We start from the raw sequence: 21,642 nt of genomic DNA, 5'->3' as shown, positions 1-21,642 counted from the left end.
CCCCCTTGGCAGCCGCGTCTTAGGGCTCAACAGAAAGGGCAGGTGCCTGGCTGTGTCAAGCAGCCCCTCCCTGTCGGGCTCGGACTCGCAGGGCAGGGCCAATGCAGCCAAGTGTGCTAAAACAAAGGACCGAGCTGGTTGCAGCTCCGTGTGGGAACACGTCTGGGTGCTTCGTAGAAATAAGAGAGCCACTGAGAAGTCCAGAAAGGGGCTTATTAGCATGCACAGCCAGCCTTGGAGAAGAGGGAAACAGTGCGGGGCAGGTGGCTTGTCAGACACTCGGAGGGAAAGGACGTCCGTCCCTGTCACTCACAGATGTACCTTTCTCCCCAGGTGAAAGTGACGTCCTGCACTTCACCTCTACGACCACGTGGAAGAACCGCATCATCATAACCTGGCACCGGTACCGGCCCCCTGACTACAGGGACCTCATCAGCTTCACCGTCTACTACAAGGAGGCGTGAGTTTCTGCGTGGGCAGGGCTGTGGGTGGGGAAGCCCGTGCTCCACCCTCCCCACCCTCCCTGGATGTCACGTGACTTCCATCACCGCAGTGACAGCCACAACACTACGGTGTCGGCTTGGGGCCTTTCGTTCTCCGGTGGGTGGTTAGAGGGGTTGGAATAAAATAACTCCAAAGAGCAAAGTTTGTTTTTTAGACGATTAGGCCAGTCCAGACATCCATTAACTGGGGTAGAGGATGTGCCCGCCAAGCCATACCCCAGGAGCACCTGCACCGTGCAGGATGCTCAGCTCCCCTGGAGGGGACCCCCAGACCGATCTGTCCTCTTATTCCTGTCCCTCTACCCACGGGCCCTTCCCAAGGCACTGTCCTCTGCTCTAGGTCATGAGCCCTCCGAACTAGGGACGGAAAAGGGAGAGAGACTGACCTCCATGTTTTGAACCTCTCATGATTTCTCCCAGCATCTGTGGGGGCTTTGTGCCTTCAGGTGACACCTGCCGCAGCAGCCACGACGTCCTCCTCCAGACGGAAGCTCTTGTTGGGTCTCCCTCTTCCTTCCTTTGCCTCTTGTCCAAGTGCTTCCCCAGCCTGCTTAGTCACCCTCCTTACCCGGCTCCCACTGTGATGCCGTAGGTCTCTTTCCCCAGTGATTGGCTTTCCCGGGGCTGGAACCAGAGCCACCAATGGCAGTATCTGGCCCCCTTTCCCCTGCTGGAGCCAGAGTCCTGGGGAGGGTCATAGCAGTGGAGAAAGCAGGTCTCGGGATTATTACGCATTCAGCATATTTACACGTGGGAGTCACTCATGGCCTTCCATTGTGACCACACGGAGGGGTATGTGAGTAAGGTACTTAAGCCGTCCCAACTGTTTGTGAACAAATTTGATTTCCGAAGCTCTATTTTAGACGTGGTTTTTCTGTAGCAAAAGTCCTTTTTCTCCAAAAGTTATTTTTCATCAGTAGCTGATGTTTGCATTAAATGATTACACTTGTCTTTTTTTAATGGTGAAAAGTGCCACAATTGGAAGAGAGAAAAATAGCATTTGCATATATTCTTTTTTTTTAATTTTTTAACATTTTTTTAATTTTTTTTTTAATGTTTATTTATTTTTGAGACAGAGAAAGACAGAGCATGAACAGGGGAGGGTCAGAGAGAGGGAGGCACAGACGCTGAAACAGGCTCCAGGCTCTGAGCTGTCAGCACAGAGCCCGACACGGGGCTTGAACTCAAGGACCGTGAGATCATGACCTGAGCCGAAGTCGGACACTTAACCGACTGAACCACCCAGGTGCCCCTAACATTTTTATTTCTGAGAGACAGAGAGAGAAGGGTGTGAGCAGGGGAGGGGTAAGGAAAGAGGGAGGCACAGAATCTGAAACAAGCTCCAGGCTCTGAGCTATCAGCACAGATTCGGGGCTCAAACTCATGGACGTCAGATTATGACCTGAGCCGAAGTTGGATGCTTAACCAACTGAACCACCCAGGTGCCCCTGTATTCTTTTTTTTTTTCAATGTTTATTTATTTTTGAGAGACAGAGCGTGAGTGGGGGAAGGGCAGGAAGAGAGAGGGAGACACAGAATCCAAAGCAGGCTCCAGGCTCTGAGCTGTCAGCAGAGTCCGACACGGGGCTTGAACCCTGGCCTGAGCCGAAGTCAGACACTTAACCGACTGAGCCCCCCAGGTGCCCCAACATTTGCATATATTCTTAAGGAGCAGTGTCTGCAATCCCAGTAACAATTAGAACTTACCCTTCGTGAGGCAGAGGCTGCAGTTCTATAGGGCGTTTGTAACCACGGTGAAACCTGGGACCAGTTGCTTCATTTTCTTCTTCTATAAAAATCCAATTGATTGATTGCTTATTTAATTTAGAATTCCTGTTACAGAAAGGGTGACATACTCGGCCCCTGGGCAAGGCTTCTGAGTGCCTCGATGGCAGGGACCGAAACCTTTCTCTGAGCTTCACCCGTTGTCTTTCAGACCTTTTAAAAACGTCACGGAGTATGATGGCCAGGATGCCTGTGGCTCCAACAGCTGGAACATGGTAGACGTGGACCTCCCTCCCAACAAGGACGTCGAGCCTGGCATTTTACTGCACGGACTAAAGCCTTGGACGCAGTATGCTGTTTACGTCAAGGCAGTGACCCTCACCATGGTGGAGAATGACCACATCCGCGGGGCCAAGAGTGAAATCTTGTACATTCGCACCAATGCTTCAGGTATCCATGCACCATCCATCCCACATTTTTCATGAGCTCACTGTGCTTGTTTATCACAGGAACCGGTCAGCAGACCAGCAACGAACGTGCCTATAGTTTTTCTCTACCTTGGACCAGTCTGTCTTTTATGTGCCTTTCTTACAATAGATAATGCTGTATCCTTTCTTTTCCCGGTCCCAAAACCCTAGGCTCCTCTGGTCCATTTTTCGGATTCAGTAGTGCCTTCCATCACTCACCTGCCCTGTGCCGGTAAGCCCAGGTCCTCCAGGGTGCTGGCTTGGTTTTTTTGGATGACCCAGCCAGGATCCAACCCCCTATAGCTTACCCTTCTTGTTTATTTTCCCTTTTTTTTTTTTTTTTAAGTTTATTTTGAGAGAGAGAGCAGGGGAAGAGCAGAGAGACAGAGAGAGAGAGAATCCCAAGCAGGCTCCACGCTGTCAGTGCAGAGCCCAATGCAGGGCTCGATCCCACAAACCACAAGATCGTGACCCGAGCTGAAGTCAGGACTCAGACGCTCAACTGACTGAACCACCCAGGCACCCCCTCTTGTTTATTTTCATAGTTGAACCTCCATGCTGATTTGGTGTTCCGGGACTTTCACATGGCTCGTTGGTTTTTTGTCTTCATTCTGTAGAGACAAGGGTTCCAAGGAGGTAGACAAAATTTGGAAAACGTCAGACAGCGTATGTTGTGAACATTCCAAGTATTCACTGGTGAAAATGTTCCTCCTTTCTTTGTCTTCATTTCCTTAACCACCTCATTTCTCAACTCCAGGATCTGGAAGTAATGAAAGGAAACGTTTGTGCATGTTAGCCAAGCATATAAAAACCGGCTTTGAAGTAGGAAAATGCACATCATTTCTAAAGACAATGATACATATTCTTGGATGGGAGCTGTTTTTTAAAACACCCATAAGGTAGCACAAAATATGCTGAAATGGCAGAGAGGGTGAGGGAAAGCATTGATGGGGAAGGCCTTTGGCTCATGCATTGCCTGCTTTCTCCTCCCTTCCCCTGCTCCATCTCTAGGATCCCGTAAGGGGTCGCAATCATGTCACAGACCCTGAAGTGTTTAGAGAAATAAATCTGGCACAGGCTTCTGATCCTGGGTGTGGGGCAGTGTGGCAGAGATTCAAAGGCAACAAAACAAGTTATTCTTCTTAAGGTTTGGAAGTCACTTAACGTGGACAGCTCGGGAAAAATAAGAATCTTTCCTCATTATGACAAATATTTAAGAAACCTATTCCCTTTCCCCATAGATAGAAAACCAAGCACCATACAAATTGAGCCACTTCCCTACATTTTGGCCCCTGTCCTTACAAATGGTAGGGACAGAGGGGAAACCTGGTCCTTTGCCTCTGCTTTTTTGTGACACTTATCATTGAAACATCTGGGGTAAGCTGTTTTTTCTTGAAATACTTGATTTTGGAAACCTGAAAATGGCTGAGCGTTCAGTGGTTATGTTTCTCCTGAAAAAGCTGGCACTAGTCACAACTTTTCCCCAAAGCATCATTCCAGACAGGTGTTCAGAACCTTGTGTATCATGTTACGGGCTTTGAAGTAGCCGTAAGGTCTTTGCCCCTTTGAAATTTTAAAGCGGCTTGGATGTCCATGTTGTTTAAGTAACATACAGTGGAGAGTTCTCTTGCACTTGGGAAAACCCATGAAAATCAGTGTTTTCCTGTGAACCCAAGGAAAGTAAGATTTCAGTGGTCCTGGGATGTGTTTGCCCTTCATACACAAGACACCTCTGAGTTTGGGTTTGGGTTTGGGAGACAATAGTAAATAAAGCTTTACCAGATTATTATGCTTTGCCTATAAATCGATGTTCTTTGGCTGATAACAGTCCAATGTTTGCAGTCAGGGCTCTGTGTGTATTTGAGTTTGCACACTGCTTCTCCTACTCCTGTGTCAGTCATTCCACTGAATGTGGTTATAGAATTGAGAGACGTGCGGGCCCTCTGTCTCCACGCGTCTCACACACACTCCAGCCCTTTCCTACGTCCTCTCTCATCTTGGCATCTTGCCATGTTTACCAGAGCTCCAAAATCTCAGATGAAACGTAAGTCAGTCCGTTTCACGTCTTACCAAAACTGCCAGAGTCCAACACTTTGGAGAATGGCAGTTGTAACCCATGAGAAAGACCCGGTGCTCCAATTAGATTCGAAGTCACCCACTGTAACCCTGGTGTGGCCCCCACAACCCTGTTTCCATTTGCAGCTTGGCCCTGTTTGTTTCCACACAGGTGACCTGAGGATAGAGACCGTACAGAGAAGCGATGGCGTTTAAATTCATACGATTTCAAAACAGGGTTCCGTTTTCATGTCACGCGTCCGCGCCCTCTCCTTCTCTGGGCTACCCCCACGGCTTCTGGTTGGTTTGCGGCGAGTACCTGACGGCCTTTGTCCCTCTTTCCAGTTCCTTCCATTCCCCTGGATGTTCTTTCGGCATCAAACTCCTCTTCTCAGCTCATCGTGAAGTGGAACCCGCCGTCCCTGCCCAACGGCAACCTGAGTTACTACATCGTGAGGTGGCAGCGGCAGCCCCAGGACAGCTACCTTTACCGCCACAACTACTGCTCCAAAGGTGAGGGCGGAGGGTGGGGGGACCTGCAGCCCAGCCCCCGTCGTCTGAGCGGCCCCGTGAAGCCGGCTCCGTTCTCCATTAAAGGCACTGACAGCCACCAACGTCTGTGACTTGGCTTTCATTTCCGCTCCTGTTGGCCTTCTCTCTCCCGAGCAGACAAAATCCCCATCAGGAAGTATGCCGATGGCACCATTGACGTCGAGGAGGTGACCGAGAACCCCAAGACCGAAGTGTGTGGTGGAGAGAAGGGGCCTTGCTGTGCCTGCCCCAAAACCGAGGCCGAGAAGCAGGCGGAGAAGGAGGAGGCTGAGTACCGCAAAGTCTTCGAGAACTTCCTGCACAACTCCATCTTTGTGCCCAGGTACCTGCATCCTTTGAAAACATCCCCAGGCTGGCGCTCCCCAGGCGGGTTCTGTTGCTTTCTCTCCAGCGGGGTGGTTTGCAGAACCCCAGAGCCGTCAAGGGGGAACAACAAAGCAAGGTGTCCATTTGGTTGAGTGGAGGGCCTGTGGAAGCTGGGTCGCCCTGGAAGGAAGGGGAGGGGGCCGAGGGCTCATGCTGTCGGGGGCCGTTTGCGTGATGATGCTGCTGCCTCAGCCACACAGCCTCCCGCAGAGGGCAGATGGGCTCCCTTGGCTGTGGGGACAGGGAAGGGCACTCTGCAAGGCGTAGAGGAGAGCCCCTCTGGCCCATCTCACTTCTCCCTGCTGCCTCTCGAGCCTGGCTAAGGAGGAGTGACTCAAGAGGCAGAAAACCAGAGTGAGCTTTGAAAGGGGCCCAACTTCACGAGGGCGCCTGGGTGGCTTAGTCGGTTAAGCGTCTGACTTCAGCTCAGGTCGTTCATGAGTTCGAGCCCCCGCATCGGGCTCTCTGCTATCAACGTGGAGCCTGCTAGGGATCCTCTGCCTCCCCTCCCTGCTTCCCCCACTGGCTGGGTCTCTCTCTCTTTCAAAAATAAATAAACATTAAAAAATGAAAAATTTGGGTTTTTTTTTAACAATTTTATTTTACCACACTAAAAAATAGTATAAAAAAAGTGGAGGGGAGTCCAGCAGGGTAGCCCTGTGATGTCTGTGAAAAAGATGGAAACAGAGTAGTGGTCCTCGTCTCCCTCTTTCTCCTGAAAGTTTATAGGGTGGGGGTACCTGGGTGGCTTAATCGGTTGAGCGTTCAACTTCGGCTCAGGCCATGATCCCACGGTTTGTGAGTTCAAGCCCCGTGTCGGGCTCTGTGCTGACAGCATAGAACCTGCTTCGGACCCTCTCCCTCACTCTCTGCCCCTCCCCCACTCATTCTGTCCCTCTCTGTCTCTCTCTCTCTCTGTCTCTTTCTGTCTCTCTCCTCACTCTCTCCTCTCTTTCTCAAAAATAAATAAACATTAAAAGAAATTTTTAAGAAGATTATAAAGTGGAGTTTGCCTCCTGCCTGAAATGTAGACAGTGAAACTGGATTCAGACCAGTGCTGCTCCTGTGAGCTACAGGTTCCTCGGTCCCCATAGTGCCCCAGCCTCCAGCCCCCTGCCAAGCATGTTCTCAGATCACTGTTCTTCCTGCCACCGACCCTGAGAGGCACCAGAAGCCTGTGGCTTCTGTTTATTCTGTAATTACCTTGCCCTTAAAGGCTTACTTAGGTTGTGTCAATAAAGTTGCTTTTAAAGTGATTTTCGGGGCGCCTGGGTGGCGCAGTCGGTTAGGCGTCCGACTTCAGCCAGGTCACGATCTCGCGGTCCGTGAGTTCGAGCCCCGCGTCGGGCTCTGGGCTGATGGCTCAGAGCCTGGAGCCTGTTTCCGATTCTGTGTCTCGCTCTCTCTCTGCCCCTCCTCCTCCGTTCATGCTCTGTCTCTCTCTGTCCCAAAAATAAGTAAACGTTGAGGAAAAAAAAAAAAAATTTAAAGTGATTTTCTCTGTCAAGTGACCTTCCTAATGTTTGTGTAATAGTCAAAGATAGCCATCTTACTTTGAAAAATCATGAAAATATGAAATAAAGACCTTTTAGAGTGCAGGCATCCTTTCCTTTTCAGAATGAAGCCCTTCGTCGCTTAGTGGCTGTCTGCCCCTCCTGTGCTCTCTAGGGAGTTGTGAGAGCCCACGGTGGGTCCTCTTGACCCGCCCCGCTGCAGATGCTCCGATTTGCCTGGTAGATCATAGGGCTGCGGTTCAAGTGCTAATCCACGTTGTCTGTATGTCACGCGTAGTTCCAAGAATAAGAACGTTTGAGGAGCTCAAAGATGAGAAACTCGAATTCAGGCTTAGCGACTTCTCCAGCAGCCTAATTAATTACCAGTCTATTTGGGAGCTGGCCCCCTCTTGCCACACACCCTTGGTGACATTGCCTCTCAACATGGGCCATCTCCCCCATGCCAGAGAGGCTCAGCTAGTGTCCCTTCCTGTGGACACAGAAGAGGGTGAATTGAGAGTGTCCCAAACAGGCTGGGCAGGAGTTCTCTGTTTATTCTCCAGCAAAAGCTATCGGCTACGTTGCTGTCCCACTGACCTGCCGGAAGCTCAGGTTGTGAGTCCAGGCTTTGGGAAAGTTTTGCTAAAGGGCCCCGAGCTTTCAGTTTGTAGTTTCAAGGCAGTACTTTTTTCTTCCCCCCTCATTAGATGTGAAACACAAGATCGGGTAATGTGAAAGCAGAGTTGTGGTTGACACAGATACGATTAATGCATCGTGCGTGTGTTGTTGAATCCAAAACTAGGTTTCTCCCATGCCAGATTCCCCCTGATGAATGCCTGCTCCCTGACATTCTCTCTCCTAGGACAAGTCTGACCTGCTAGTCTGTCTTCTCATAGGAGGAATATAGATACCATATTTGCTTTTGGTGAGCAGCCCCAATTTATAAGAACTTCATTTTTTTTTTAATGCCTCCTACCGAGGGCATAAATCTGATGTCCACACAATTTGCAATAGAATTCAGGTAGAAGGAATAGTCTGTGTGGCAGAATGACTGAATCATCAAGGAAGGTTTTCTGTTTTAGAACTAAATTATCCAAAGATGATTTTTATTTCTTTTAATTCATTCTAAGAACAATCTATTGGGTGGGGGGGGTGCTAAAACCAGTCAAGTTAGATTTAGTATGTTACATATTGTCCAGTGTGTCCCATATGGTTTGAAGGTTTGAAGTAGAATGGACAATAGAGTTTGTAAAGTGCTTTCTGGAGTCAGTATTCGGTGGTGAATGCCTTTTATTGACCACTGCCTTCATTTTTTTTTTAAAGTTTATTTATTTATTTTGAGAGAGAGAGGGAACATGATCAGGGAAGGGATAGAGAGAAGGAGAGACAGAATCCCAAGCAGGCTCTGTGCCATCACCGCAGAGCCTGACTCCAGGCTTGAACCCACGAACCACGAGATCACAACCTGAGCTGAGATCAAGAGTCAGATGCTTAACCAACTGAGCCACCCAGGCTCCCCTGCCTTCATTTTTTAAATCACATAGTTGGGTTTCAGTAGCAAATGTTGGCAGGTGTTGAAGAGTGATAGATTTTCCGATGGAGTAGGTTACGTGATGGAGTGGGAGTGGTTTGGAAAGCGGACGGTGATGCTGCCGTTCACACCATTTGGAAATGTGGCTGTTTACAAAGAATCATGGGCATGCCATTCTGCTTGTGCCATACCTTGTCTTCCTGATAATGTCCCATGTGGCCTCCCTTCCCCCAGTCCCTAACTTGGTGCCATTAGTAAGAGCTCTGCAGTCTCCAAAAGTGTGGTGTTTAGAAATCAGCTTGACTGAACTTGATGGTGTAATCCCAGGTAAATGGGGATGGGCTGCAGGAGGGGTTTGGGCACAGGATTATTTGCACTGGATTAAGCCCAGGCAGCTTCTTTCTTACAGATGTAATTGGGTGTTGTGTTGGTGTTATGTGTTGCATTGGTTTTGAAGAGAATGTAGGACGTTAGTTCTGGTAGGTTCAAAAAAGGTCTCCCTAGTAATTAACGTAGTTTCTTGTGTCCTTCTGTTCCAGGAAGGTTGGCTGGTGTGCAGGTTGTGAGGACAGGAGATTATCCGCCTCGTTTCCTAATCTTTCCTTCCCCAGTATTATGAAAGTAAATGCAGTGGGGCCATGGATACACGGCCGGACCCCTCGGTTCTCTGCCTGGCGGAAGGAGTCTATCTGGGTTGAACAGTTCATGTTTGGGTGGTGCCTAGTGGGTCACTGCACAAGAGTGGTGATGGCGTTTGGGCCGGGCGGACTGGGGAGCCAGAGGCCCTTTCCCCAAGCGCCCTGCTTTTCCTTTCCAAGTTTTTCACTTCATGGCAAATAAGGACCCACAGGAAGCCTGCTGAGTGGCAGTAAGAGCATGAATGGCTTCCCAGGTGGCCCTGTCTCCCTGTGGGCCTTCCGCTTTCTCCCCTACATGAGAACTGGTGAGCATTCCTGTCTTCTGTTCTTTCTCCTTGCCTTGGACTCTTCCAGATGAGATTTGTTCTGTTTGCTCCCCGCCCTTTGCCCGTGCACAGGATAAGTGATGCCTGCTGACAGCTTCCGTATGGAACGGACAGCACCCTCTTCCCCACCGTTTCCGGTGGCTGACCTGAGGGTGGCTGTTTCTTGTCTGGGTGTTTACTCTCATGTTCTGTTGCTGTTGGTTCCTGTAAATGCTAGGAGCTTCTTTTTAAGGCTTTTTGGGGGAGGGGTGACTGGGTGGCTCAGTCAGCTAAGCGTCCCACTTCAGCTCAGGGCATAATCTTGTGGCTCGTGAGCCCCGTGTTTTGCTCTGGCTGACAGCTCAGAGCCTGGAGCCTGCCTCAGATTCTGTGTCCCCCTCTCTCTCTGCCTGACCCTCCCTCCCTCTCTTTCTCTCTCTCTCTCTTTCTCAAAAATAAACACTAAGGTTTTTTGGGAGAGCCCAAAACCATTTTTTTCATTCCACCCCCCACCCTGCAACGCCAGCTGCTTGGACCGTTCGTCTGCCTTTGGGGTGTAGACATTCTTTTCTTTTGATTTGTCTTTTGCTGTCCTGTTGCTTTGTGTAGCTGTTGTTCTAAGCCCTAGTCAAGTCCACGGCAGTGACTCTGCCCCTGTTAAAGCAGAGCCTTGGAGAGGCCATAGGAGGTCACTGCTGAGTGGGAGGCAAAACCAGGCTGGAAAGACCTCCAGGAGTGTGAGAAATAGAGACAGTGGGGTCTCAGAGGAAGAGGGGGTTCAGCGGGAGCCCCAGAGGGAAGGGTCAGGGGGTCCAAGCAAGGGCTCGCTGCCTGGTATCTTTATTTCCACAGTCAAAGGGGGCCGGTGAAGCCACCACCACAGGCCTTTGAACCCCCTCTGCCCCCTCCCACCTCACCCCCTAATAAACCTTAGTGTGGCCAGCAAGTCGGTCACCGTTAATGTTTAACCATAAGGTCTGTGTACCAGGGAGCATGGACATTGTGATGAAACAGCCAGGATACTGCAGAGCCAGGAGTGGCTGAGACCTTTGTTTGCCTCTAGGTACAGTTGAGTCACTACTCTGGGAGCCAGGGGGGCAGTTTGTGTGCCGATGCTGAGGTTTGCAGAGTAGAGAAAGCAAAATAAATAACGGAGGAAATCCCCGTATTACTTGTTGGTTCTCATCCAAAGGGGCTGAATAGTTCCTTTTATCCAAAGTGAAGATTTTTCTTTTCTTTCCGGTACTCTAACCCAAGTCATAGAAAGGACCAAAGAGGCAGAAGCACTTACGAGCCAAGTTTCTCTCTTCCTGACAGACCTGAAAGGAAGCGGAGAGATGTCACACAAGTCACCAACACCACCATGTCCAGCCGAAGCAGGAACATCACGGTGGCAGACACCTATAATATCACAGACCCCGAAGAGCTCGAGACAGAATACCCTTTCTTTGAGAGCAGAGTGGATAACAAGGAGAGAACTGTGATCTCTAACCTCCGGCCTTTCACTTTGTACCGCATTGACATCCACAGCTGTAACCACGAGGCTGAGAAGCTGGGCTGCAGCGCCTCCAACTTTGTCTTTGCAAGAACCATGCCTGCAGGTACAGTGTGATCTGACTCGCCCCGCTCCTGACTCACTCCCAGCCCAGTGGAGAAGCCTGTGTTTTGTGGACACAGAGTCGAACACCCCGGGCGATGACTCTTAGTCTCCATCCTGCTCATTAAAGAACGGTGGTCACGTAGGCAGCGTGGTAGACCAGCAGCTCAGGGAAGGGAGTCTGTCTGCTCCTAATGACATCACCTCCATCCCAGCCTGTCTATACAAAGTACTCAGGAACAGGGAGCTCCCTTCAGGGTCAACTCTCTTCCTTCCCCTTGGTGCCTCGTGCATTCCCGCGGCCCTTTTCCCCATCTGTGCACAGGGAAATTTGCGTGGTCCCTCCTGAGTTCTGGGGTCCGGTGGAATCAGTTAACTGCCTTGACTCAGAGTGACTGTCGCTTCTCAAGGTCAACTGCTGGAGTAGCCTTTAGTCCTCCTATTTGGTCTTTGCGTTCCCTTTGGAAGTTAGAAGCTGCCTGTTACTCAGACTGCCATCCATCTTTAAGGACGGGGGCGCCTGGATGGCTCAGTCAGTTACGCATCTGACTCTTGATTTCGGCTCAGGTCTTAATCTCATAGTTCGTGGGATTGAGCCCCGTGTCTGACTCTGCACTGACAGCACAGAGCCTGCTTGGGATTTTCTCTTTCTGCATTTCTCTCTCAAAATAGATAAATAAGTTTCTTGAAAAAGGAGAGGTGAACTGCACAGTTCTCTTTCCTGCCAGGACAGCAGGTGGTAGAAGGAGCCCAGAAGTACTGGAGTCTAGCAGGGGGGGCTCAGTCCTGGGGCTCACATGCAGCACGTCTCGAAGCAGCTGTCAGCCTCCCTGGCCTCAGTTTCCCCACCCTTCCAGGAGAGCCCCAGACCAGCTCATTTCTCAGAGCCTTCGCCAGCTGTAACTTGCAGTGACTCTTGCTCACCACTCGGCTTACTGCTTTAGCAAGAGAGCAAACACCCAGCCTTCCCTGGCGGCTGGAGGAGGAGTTGATGGTGGCTGTGAGGGCTGGGTCCCAGCACGAGCTTCCCAGCGGCTTCCTCAACAGGCCCGGCTTGCGGGCCGTCCTTCATGCCCGAGTAAAAAAGATGCGTTTGCCGTGGGCAGACGCAGACTCGGAAGGGTCCGCATGGCGGCCTGGAGGCTTGCTGCTGCCTCGTCTGCTTGCAAGGCACCTTTTTGATGCTGCTTCTGTTCCACAGCATCGCATAGGTTCCTTTCTCCAGAGATAGCAGGCTTTTTTGCGGGGGCGGGGAGTCTGAGGGGAGGGAAGGGACTGTGGCATCTTGAGCCCCACAGGTCATTAGATTGCTTGGGTTCCAAACCCGGTGCGATGTGTGAGCACCCAGCTTCGGAGGAACCTGTGTGGCCACCGCCCTCAGCCCTGCAGGCACAGCCTGGGGGGAGGGGATTCTTAGGTTAGCCTCCACCCCACCCCCACCGAGGGGTACCCGAATCTGACTTTCTCGCTTGTTTAAATTGTTGCGCAGAAGGAGCAGACGACATTCCTGGGCCGGTGACCTGGGAGTCAAGGCCTGAAAACTCCATCTTTTTAAAGTGGCCGGAACCTGAGAATCCCAATGGACTGATTCTAATGTATGAAATAAAATATGGATCACAAATCGAGGTAAGCGGGGGGCGGTGGTCCGTACCTGGCTATGCTTCCATTCCAGTCGATGGCACAGGTCGCCTCCCGGTTAGCCGAGGACTTAACCCCATAACCCACAGAGACAAGTCAGCGAGGATTTAGGTCTTTCTGCTGTCCCGCACTCTGCCCAGAGCACTCGGAATATGCGAGGAGGTGGGCTTGTTTTCGCCCTTAAGAAACTATCCCCCTTGCAGAAAGCCATCTTCTGGCACAGAATAGATTGGTCTCAGTAACCCTTAATCTTTCTGCAGCTCTTTTTGATCACAAAGAAAGAAAGAAAAGTTCGTTTAGAACTTGGGTGTGTGTATGGTCACTGGAAGACGGCCATTCAACACTGGGTTCCTTTCCTGTGCTCGCTCATCGGGATCACTGTTGGATGGGACGTGAGACACTGGGTAGCAAGAGGCACCCATTTCTCACGTGCTCGTGGGGAGTTGGCACCTATGTTTTTTCCCCCAGGATCAGCGGGAATGTGTATCCAGACAGGAGTACCGGAAGTATGGAGGCGCCAAGCTTAACCGGCTCAACCCGGGGAACTATACGGCCCGGATCCAGGCCACCTCTCTCTCTGGGAATGGGTCATGGACAGATCCCGTGTTCTTCTACGTTCCCGCCAAAAGTAAGGCTTGCGGAGGGAGTAGCTGGGAACCCTGAAAGCAGGCTGGGCCGGGACCGGGGAAGCCTGGGCTGTCAGGCCCTCTGACTTTCTGATTCCATGTTGGAGCCGAGTTGGGCACATCTCAGAAGGGTCGTGCTTCTGCCGGCATCTCGTTTGGGAGCTCCAGCTGGGCTGCCGCCGCTGTTAAGGGTTCCTACCTCACTTGTGGGGCAGGGAGAGGGTCAGAGCCCCTTTCCAGGGAGGCCTTTTGAGGGGGCCTTTGCTTCCAACGTGTTTAATGTCCAAAGCATTTTTACAAAGTGCTGAGTTGACCATTCTGCCCCTTGTCCAGTTAGGGCTGCTAGTTAGGGCTCAGATTCAGGGCTTCGAATCCTAAAGGGTGACAGAAATCTGGGGGCCTCCAGTCCAGCCTGTTCCAGGAGAGGAGTCCTTGTGGTAGCATCACAGGCCTTGTCCCCTTCCCTGCCTGCCAGTAAACTACAGATGCACTTTGAAAGCACAAACACATGTAGAATGTGCCCAGTGCTCGCCGGCTGGCACCCAGACTGGGCCATGTTGTGATTTTATGCTCAAACCGTTGACAAGACAGAATTCTTAGAAGGCCGTTCTAGACAAGGATTTCAGATTTTAAAACTGAGTTTTGTAAAATGTGTAGGTACACCAAGGGCCCTATGGTTGGTTGGCCAAGAAAATGCAGTATTTTCTGTGGTGACATAAATATTCCTTATCATTTCCATATTGAGTTTCTCTTTCTAATTAGGAACCCAGTTTCTTTTAAGATTATTTCATGTTCAGATACTGGGGTCAAATTTGGCATAACACTGCTCCTTACTGCCCCACATGGAAGCACAGACCCACCTTGCTTACTGGTGCTACTTTTGGGTCCAGTGGATGGTCCCCACCCCCCTGGTCCCTCCTAGTATCCACCTCTGTGCTGCCCTGATTTGCTGTCTGAGGTTTTTATTTTTATTTTTTTTTTTAATTTTTTAATGTTTTATTTATTTTTGACAGAGAGAGAGACAGAGGGCGAGTGGAAGAGAGGCAGAGAGAGAGGGAGACACAGGATCTAAAATAGGTTCTGGGCTCTGAGCTGTCAGCACAGAGCCCCATGCGGGGCTTTAATTTATAAGCCATGAGATCATGACCTGAGCCAAAGTTGGACGCCACTCAGGCGCCCCGAGTTTTTAAGTTCTGGACTTCAGCCATTCCAGCGGTCCACCTGGTTAGTGCCTAATAGCCAAAGACAGGTATTTGAAAGTCCTAATAGTACAAATATCAGAAGAAGAATGGAGTGAATAGAACTGCAGACCTCAAGGTAGCATTTTTATGAGCCTGGCCCTGTGCCTGAGTTCAAGTCTTAGGGGTAAACAGATAGCTGAGGCAGGTTATTCCATCAACTAAAGTAGTCTGAACTCCCCATGGGGTCCACTTACCCTGCTCTTACCAGTGTGCCTGTGCCACCCAGTCCAGTGCTAGAACCTTCACCATAGTTCTGTCTAGAGTAGCATCTAGCTTCCTCTTCTCCCCTCCCCTCTCCTCATCCCTTAGGAACAAGAGCCTCAGTTTAGGGGTCGGTCGAGCACCAGGCTGCGACCTTTGAAATAGCAGCTCTGACTTACCTTCAGAGAAGGCGAGGCCCTCTGTGCCATGGCTACCCCATCTTTAACCCCGTGAGTGCTAGGTTCCCGCTGGAAACCGGGAGTCCCTCTGATGGACTCTTTCCAGCAGAAGTTGACATCTACTGCAGGAAAATTAAATCTGCATGCCCACTTTGCTGCTGGGAGGTTTGTCCTCATGTCAGACAAGACTCTCCTGTCCCAGTGCAGTGTCTCTTCCTCCTGTTTAACCCTCAGAGGAGACAGAAGTTTTACAAGGCTTTCTGGCAACTGCTGTCCTTTAAGGAGCCCTTCATGTGCTTGAAAACTATTAAATTGCTCTCCAGACTTTTCTTCTCCAGACTAAATAATCTCTGGTCTTTTGGCCCTTTCTTGTAGCCCCAGTCTCAGAGACCAATTTTCTACCCGTCTAATCATTTTGTTCTTCTCTGACTGTGTTCCCGTTTGTCCATGTCCCCGTTGAAATGTGGGACTCAGAAAGAACACGGTACAGCCTGACCGGTAGTATCAGTGATACAAATATAAGAAATAGTCCTCAGGAAGAAAAACTAAAACTCTACTGGCTTCCCAAAGGCAGTGATAACTTGAGAGTATTTTCAAGAATTGGAAAATGCAGGAGACTGAATCCATTTCTGAGAGCTATCTGATAAAAAATGTCTTTAATTTTTTTTTTATTTTAGAGAGAGCATGAGCAGGGGGAGGGGGGCAGAGAGAGAGAGAGAGAGAGAGAGAGAGAGAGAGAGAGAGAGAGAATCTTAAGCAGGCTCCATGATCAGCGCAGAGCCCAACACCAGGCTCGATCCCATGACCTCGGGATCATGAGCTGAAATCAAGAGTCAGACACTCACCCTACTGAGCCACCCAGACGCCCCCAAAATGTCTTTAATTTTAAAAGTACAATAGCTTGGGGCTCCTGGGTGGCTCAGTCAGTTACGCATCCAACTTTGGCTCAGGTCATGGTCTCACTGTTGTGAGTTCGAGCCCCGCGTCAGGCTCTGTGCTGACAGCTCGGAGCCTGGAGCCTGCTTCGGGTTCTGTGTCTCCCTTTCTGTCTGCTCCTCCCCTGCTCATGTACCTCAAACTCGAACTCCTCGTGCACAAAACCAAAATCACAGCTGCTACCCTCAGAGTATCTCTCTGGCCTCTGTTCCCAAGGTCAGTGAGTGGCACTATAATACATGCCCCACCCAAGCCTGAACCGTTACAGCCATTCCCCACCTTTTCTTTCTCCCCAGCCACCCATTTCTCATTCAGCAACCCCCACCCCCCACCCCCTACCCCCTGTCACATTGATTCAGCCTCTCGTGTGCCACTGAAATCCAACCCCTGTTGCCACCACTTCAGGTGCTTGCTTTTTGGGGCAGCTCTGAGCTGTGGGTACAGGAAGCGTGTACCCTCCCAATCCCAGGACCATGGCTTACCAGCTGCCTGTGTGGCCCTTGGGGAGTTCAGGTCACCTCTGGGAGTCTTCTTCTATAGAAAAGGACCAGTGGTCTCTTTGTGAGGTCTGGGCTAGATAACGCAGCACAAACCAAGGTCCCCGCCCCCTGGCCCAGCCCCTCCAGGATCCGCAGTGCCTCCTCCATGCTGCCAGCCCGCTACAGGCTGGCCTCACGCACAGCCATCTCTCCAGACACAAATCTGATCGGTTCACTGTGGGGCCTGAGAGCTCACACCGGCTGCCTTTCATCTGCAGAATGAGGTTCAAACTGCTCAGCTTGAACAGGCCCCTTGGGAACCAGTCTCCAGTATCCTTTCCAGCCATTCCTCTGCACTTGGAAGGCTTCCCCTGGCTCCCTTCTCGCCTCTCCCTTCCTCTCTGCATCCCTGCAGTGTGTGCAGCCCACTTTGTTCGGTTCTTGTGCTACCTGTGGACACACTCATCTCCCGCATCCAGGAGAATCTTCCAGAGCATGCGTCAGCATCCCCAGTGTCCAGCCTGGCTCCTGTCATATGAGGGCTGGTGACAGTGAGGAGCAGGTGTTTTGGTCAAGCTTGTAATTAGACCCAAACATTTGGGGAGAATTCAGAGCAATTTCGGCAAGGGGTGCCATCGAGTTAGTTGTGGTTTTTTGGGGGGGGGGGTTGTTTTGTTTTTTGTTTTCTTTTTAATTGTCTGTGAAACTGTCTTAACAGATAAAGGTCAAGGCACCCAGGTGGCTCAGTCAAATGTCTGACTCTTGACTTCAGCTCAGGTCATGATCTCACAGTTCATGGAAGCCAGCCCCGAGTTGGTCTCTGCACTGACAGTGAGGAGCCTGCCTGGGATTCTGTCTCTCCCTTTCTCTCTACTCCCCTCCTGCTCACACACACGCACTTTCTCTGTCTCTTTCTCTCAAAATAAATAAGCATTTGAAAAAATTATCTTAGGGGAAAAAAACGGGGCACCTTGGTGGCTCAGTTGGTTAAGCATCCGACTTCGGCTCAGGTCATGATCTTATAGTTCGTGGGTTCAAGCCCCACATCGGGCTGTGTACTGACAGCTCAGAACCTGGAGCCTGCTTCGGATTCTGTGTCTTTCTCTCTGTGCCCCTCCCCGGCTTGCGTTTTCTCTCTCTCTCTCTCTCTCTCTCTCTCTCTCTCTCTCTCTCTCTCTCTCAAAAATAAACATTAAAAAAAATTCTTCTTAAATAAAAACAAGCATCAGTACCACTTGAGCACTATTTATGTAAAAATCTATTCATTTTATTTTAGCAAATTTATTTATATATATATGTATGTATACATCTATGTATGTATACATTAAGTCATTGAATTGCATACAAATATTATTTCACTTGAGCCCACCATTTGAACTATTATTTCAGAATACACTGTACTTTTTAAAAAAATATTTACTTATTTTTAGTAGAAAGATAGCACATGAGTGGGGGAAGGGCAGAGAGAGGGGGACAGAAGATCTGAAGCAGGCTCTGTACTGACAGCAGAGAGCCCAATGTGGAGCTCAAACTCACAAACCATGAGATCATGACCTGAGCCAAAGTCAGATGCTTAACCACTTGAGCTCAACACCCGGGTGCCCCAGGAATACACTGTACTTTAAAAATGACTATACTCCTCAGTACACACTTAGTTTATCTCCACCCCCCTCCCCCCCCCAGATAACTCAGGGGTTTTTGCTGTGTCCTATCCAATACCATTTACCTTCAGAATTCCTAGTTTGTGATAGGGCAGTCAAGGAATTTTGGGGGATTTTTTTTTTCATATTTCCAACTTAAAAAAAAAAAAAGAGGACCAGCTTGATCACCCAGTGATATTTTATCATTTCCCTTGTCTCGGCAGTAACATATGAAAATTTCATCCACCTGATCATCGCTCTGCCTGTTGCCGTCCTGCTGATAGTGGGGGGACTGGTTATCATGTTGTACGTCTTCCACAGAAAAAGGTGAGAGCCTCCAGGAAAAGCTCAGACACTTTTTGTGGCTGTGTGCTCTGATGATTTGAACCTGAGTTCAGGTACTCGATTTGAGGATTTTGAGGAAATACCCCATGGGTCGGGAAACCTGATTTTCCAATCACTGCTCTTCACAGGAAAAGGGAACGTTTCTTAACGAGTCAGTGACAACAGAAAATATATCTTGGGCCGGTAGGGTTTGTCCCCTTGCTGGTTGCACCCTCAGATACCGCTGCTTATGCAGAGATTTTCCAAACCCAGTGTCCCAGCCTTTTCTATCCAGTAGACCTTTCAATTTCCAATGAAGTAAAGAAACAGTTGTTTGTTTTTGGTTTTTTGTTTTTTTCTTAATTTGGGGAAGAGCGAAAGTAGGGGAGTGGCAGAGAGAGGAGGACAGACAGAGGATCTGAAGTGGGCTCTGTGCGGACAGCACAGAACCAGAGGTGGGGCTTGAACTCATGAACCATGAGATCATGACCCCGAGCCAAAGTCGGACGCCCAATCGACGGAGCCACCCGGGCGCCCCAAGAAACAAATGTTTCTTATGAGGCTTTCATCCAAGACCACTGAGGAAGCCCAGAGCCCTGTTAGCAGATGTCTTCGGCCCCAGGCCAGATGGGGGAGTGTAGGTGAGGGTCTGCAGGCAGTAGGTGCCCCTTGCTCCCTTCCTCCTGACACTTAAAACAGGATAAATAAAGCTGATAGAGCAAAGATGAGATGTGTGCACGTCGGTTTTTTTTTAACCTGAATTTTTTCCTTCTTACAGAAATAACAGCAGGCTGGGGAATGGAGTGCTGTATGCTTCGGTGAACCCAGAGTACTTCAGTGCCGCAGATGGTAAGCAGCTAAGCTCCGGGCACTGCCTGGACCCAGTCAGGTCCCAGACTGGGGAGCTTTCAGGAGTGCGGCTAATTTAGGGAGAAGAGGTTTGCGTTATTTGACGTAACTTTGGCTTCAAATATGTCGTCATTAACACTTTCTTTAAATTTTTATTATTTTTTTTAAGTTAATTTATTTTGAGAGAGAGAGAAAGAGCGAGTAGGGGAGGGGCAGAGGGAGGGGGAGAGAGAGAGAGAATCCCAAGCAGGCTCTGAGTTGTCAGCGCAGAGCTCATCATGGGGCTTGAACTCACAAATCATGAGATCGTGACCTGAGCCAAAGTCAGACGCTTACTGGACTGAGTCACCCAGGTGCCCCCGCCCCCTTTCTCTTTTAAATCAAAATTTTTACCAGTTCACTGAATATGTCGAAAATTCTGGGACTGTATGGAATGCCCCCAAAGAAAAACAGTCTTCAGAGACAACTGGTCAGCACAGTTGTCAATTTACTTAATTGCCTGAGATTTTATGCTAGGATGACAAAAGTTGTTTAATTGTTGACATCTAGTCAGAGGATACGCTGCAGCTGACCAAATAGTTCCTTTAAACCTGTTTCAGCCTGAGTTTCGTATCGCTGTGACGGTCTTTGATCACTCATGGCTTCTCTGCATTTTTCTGTCTTGGAGTTTTTCTGCTCATTCCCTCCTGACCGGGCTCCTATGACTTATACCCTCACGGCCCATTCACATACCCTTGGATAATAACTCATGAGGTCCATTTAGTTAAGTGACTGAGGTCTGACTTGGCAGTTGGGTTCTATTCAATGGTTATTTCGTTTTTTCCTTATTTACTGTCTCTTCTCCCTATTGTGCTTGAATCCAAACCTTTATAAGTAAGTCCAGGCCGGGCACTGGTCCTGGGGTCTAGTGATACTGGCACTTGCCGGGGGCTTTTACGAACGCTGTTCCCTTTGATCCCTGTGTCCCAGTAAGGTGGCTTTTCTAATGCCCGCCTGTCTGTAGGTGAGGCGATGAGGTTCAGAGGACACATGTGCATAACTAGGTGGTTGAGAAGTCAGGATGACATGGTCTCTGGCATCTTGTCGACCGCAGGGAAGCTGACCCACAGGAGGAGCTGGCTTGGGTCCACCAGATGAACGAATGAGTACGTGAACTCAGGGAGGTGTGTTTAGAAACCGTGTGTGCCTCCTTCTTGCTTCAGGTGAAGTGAAAGTTGGTGTGCAGGACGTGTGAAATGGAGTTGTGATTATTCTGATCGATTACCCTGAGTAAATGGAAAACATAAGAAAACACACCGACGCTTTAAAAGCACCATATAAATGTGTAAAGTTTTGTTATGATTTCTCTAATAATTTCTAATCCAGTTCTGTTTACAGCAAAGCCGATCAAAAGCAGCCTCCCCTAAATGGGAATCAAGTACAGAATAAGGACATTATTCCTGATTCTATAGAAGTCTCACCAAGTTGTATTTTTTAATGTCTTTATTTTATTTTTATTTTGAGAAAGAACGGGCAGGGGAGGGGCAGAGAGAGAGAGAGGGAGAGAGAATCTCAAGCAGGCTCCACACTGTCAGCACAGAGCCTGATGCAGGGCTTGACCCCGTGAACTGTGAGATCGTGACCTGAGCCGAAATCAAGAGTGGGACGCCTAAACAACTAAGCCAGCCAGGTGCCCCACAAAGCTGTATTTTTAATAGGCATGTAGGTATGTGTGTACATATACATACACACGTACACACACACATATTTCTATACTCCTTTGATGTATGTATGTATATAAGACATAGAGAGCATTCTGGAAGGATACACACCAAATTTAAAATAGTAGTTACTTGTGGAAAGTATCTTTTTCTTTATTAAAAAAAAAAAGCAAAAAGATTTTTATGCATTGCTTATATAATTAATAGCTTTTTTTTTTTTTTAAGTCAGATAAGGTAAGGAGTCATCACACACTTAATGGAATTTATTAGGAAATGCAAGGCCACTTTCCTTCTCTGTAGAGGTGGAATAAGGCTATTCCAGAGAATTTGCTCTGCTTTGAAATAAAGCACAGAAGACTGGCATTTTGTCGTTTTGACTATGAAGTGTCCAGGAAGCTTAGAAAGAGCATTAATACAATAATATCAGACTCTAATGGTGATTTGAATGCAAATTTTATATCTTTCCAGAACTACTTTCATAATATGCCTTGATTCGCCTTTAAAAATAAAATAAAAACCCAACGCATTGTCACCCAGGCCAACAACAGGTAGGAACACGGTCACCTCATTTGAACTTAATTTATTCGGCCATTTGAC

The 21,642-nt window shown here is 49.1% G+C and overlaps 1 protein-coding gene across 3 annotated transcripts in view; it reads left to right on the top strand.

Annotated features, from left to right (window-relative positions):
• IGF1R (insulin like growth factor 1 receptor) overlaps nucleotides 1–21,642 on the top strand; it is a 303,217-nt gene that overhangs the window by 253,100 nt on the left and 28,475 nt on the right. For all 3 annotated transcript variants that reach the window (XM_030317480.1, XM_030317482.1, XM_030317481.1), the window contains 9 exons: nucleotides 334–460; nucleotides 2,440–2,678; nucleotides 5,096–5,263; nucleotides 5,420–5,624; nucleotides 10,953–11,236; nucleotides 12,722–12,858; nucleotides 13,339–13,498; nucleotides 18,397–18,499; nucleotides 19,275–19,345. In XM_030317480.1, the coding sequence (XP_030173340.1) occupies nucleotides 334–460; nucleotides 2,440–2,678; nucleotides 5,096–5,263; nucleotides 5,420–5,624; nucleotides 10,953–11,236; nucleotides 12,722–12,858; nucleotides 13,339–13,498; nucleotides 18,397–18,499; nucleotides 19,275–19,345 (1,494 nt within the window). The remainder of the gene's footprint in view (nucleotides 1–333; nucleotides 461–2,439; nucleotides 2,679–5,095; nucleotides 5,264–5,419; nucleotides 5,625–10,952; nucleotides 11,237–12,721; nucleotides 12,859–13,338; nucleotides 13,499–18,396; nucleotides 18,500–19,274; nucleotides 19,346–21,642) is intronic.

This window comes from Lynx canadensis, chromosome B3 (genome assembly GCF_007474595.2).
Source record: "Lynx canadensis isolate LIC74 chromosome B3, mLynCan4.pri.v2, whole genome shotgun sequence".
Lineage (NCBI taxonomy): Eukaryota > Metazoa > Chordata > Mammalia > Carnivora > Felidae > Lynx > Lynx canadensis.
Note: the sequence above shows the minus strand (reverse complement) of the source record. Positions and strands in the feature narration are given on the sequence as shown.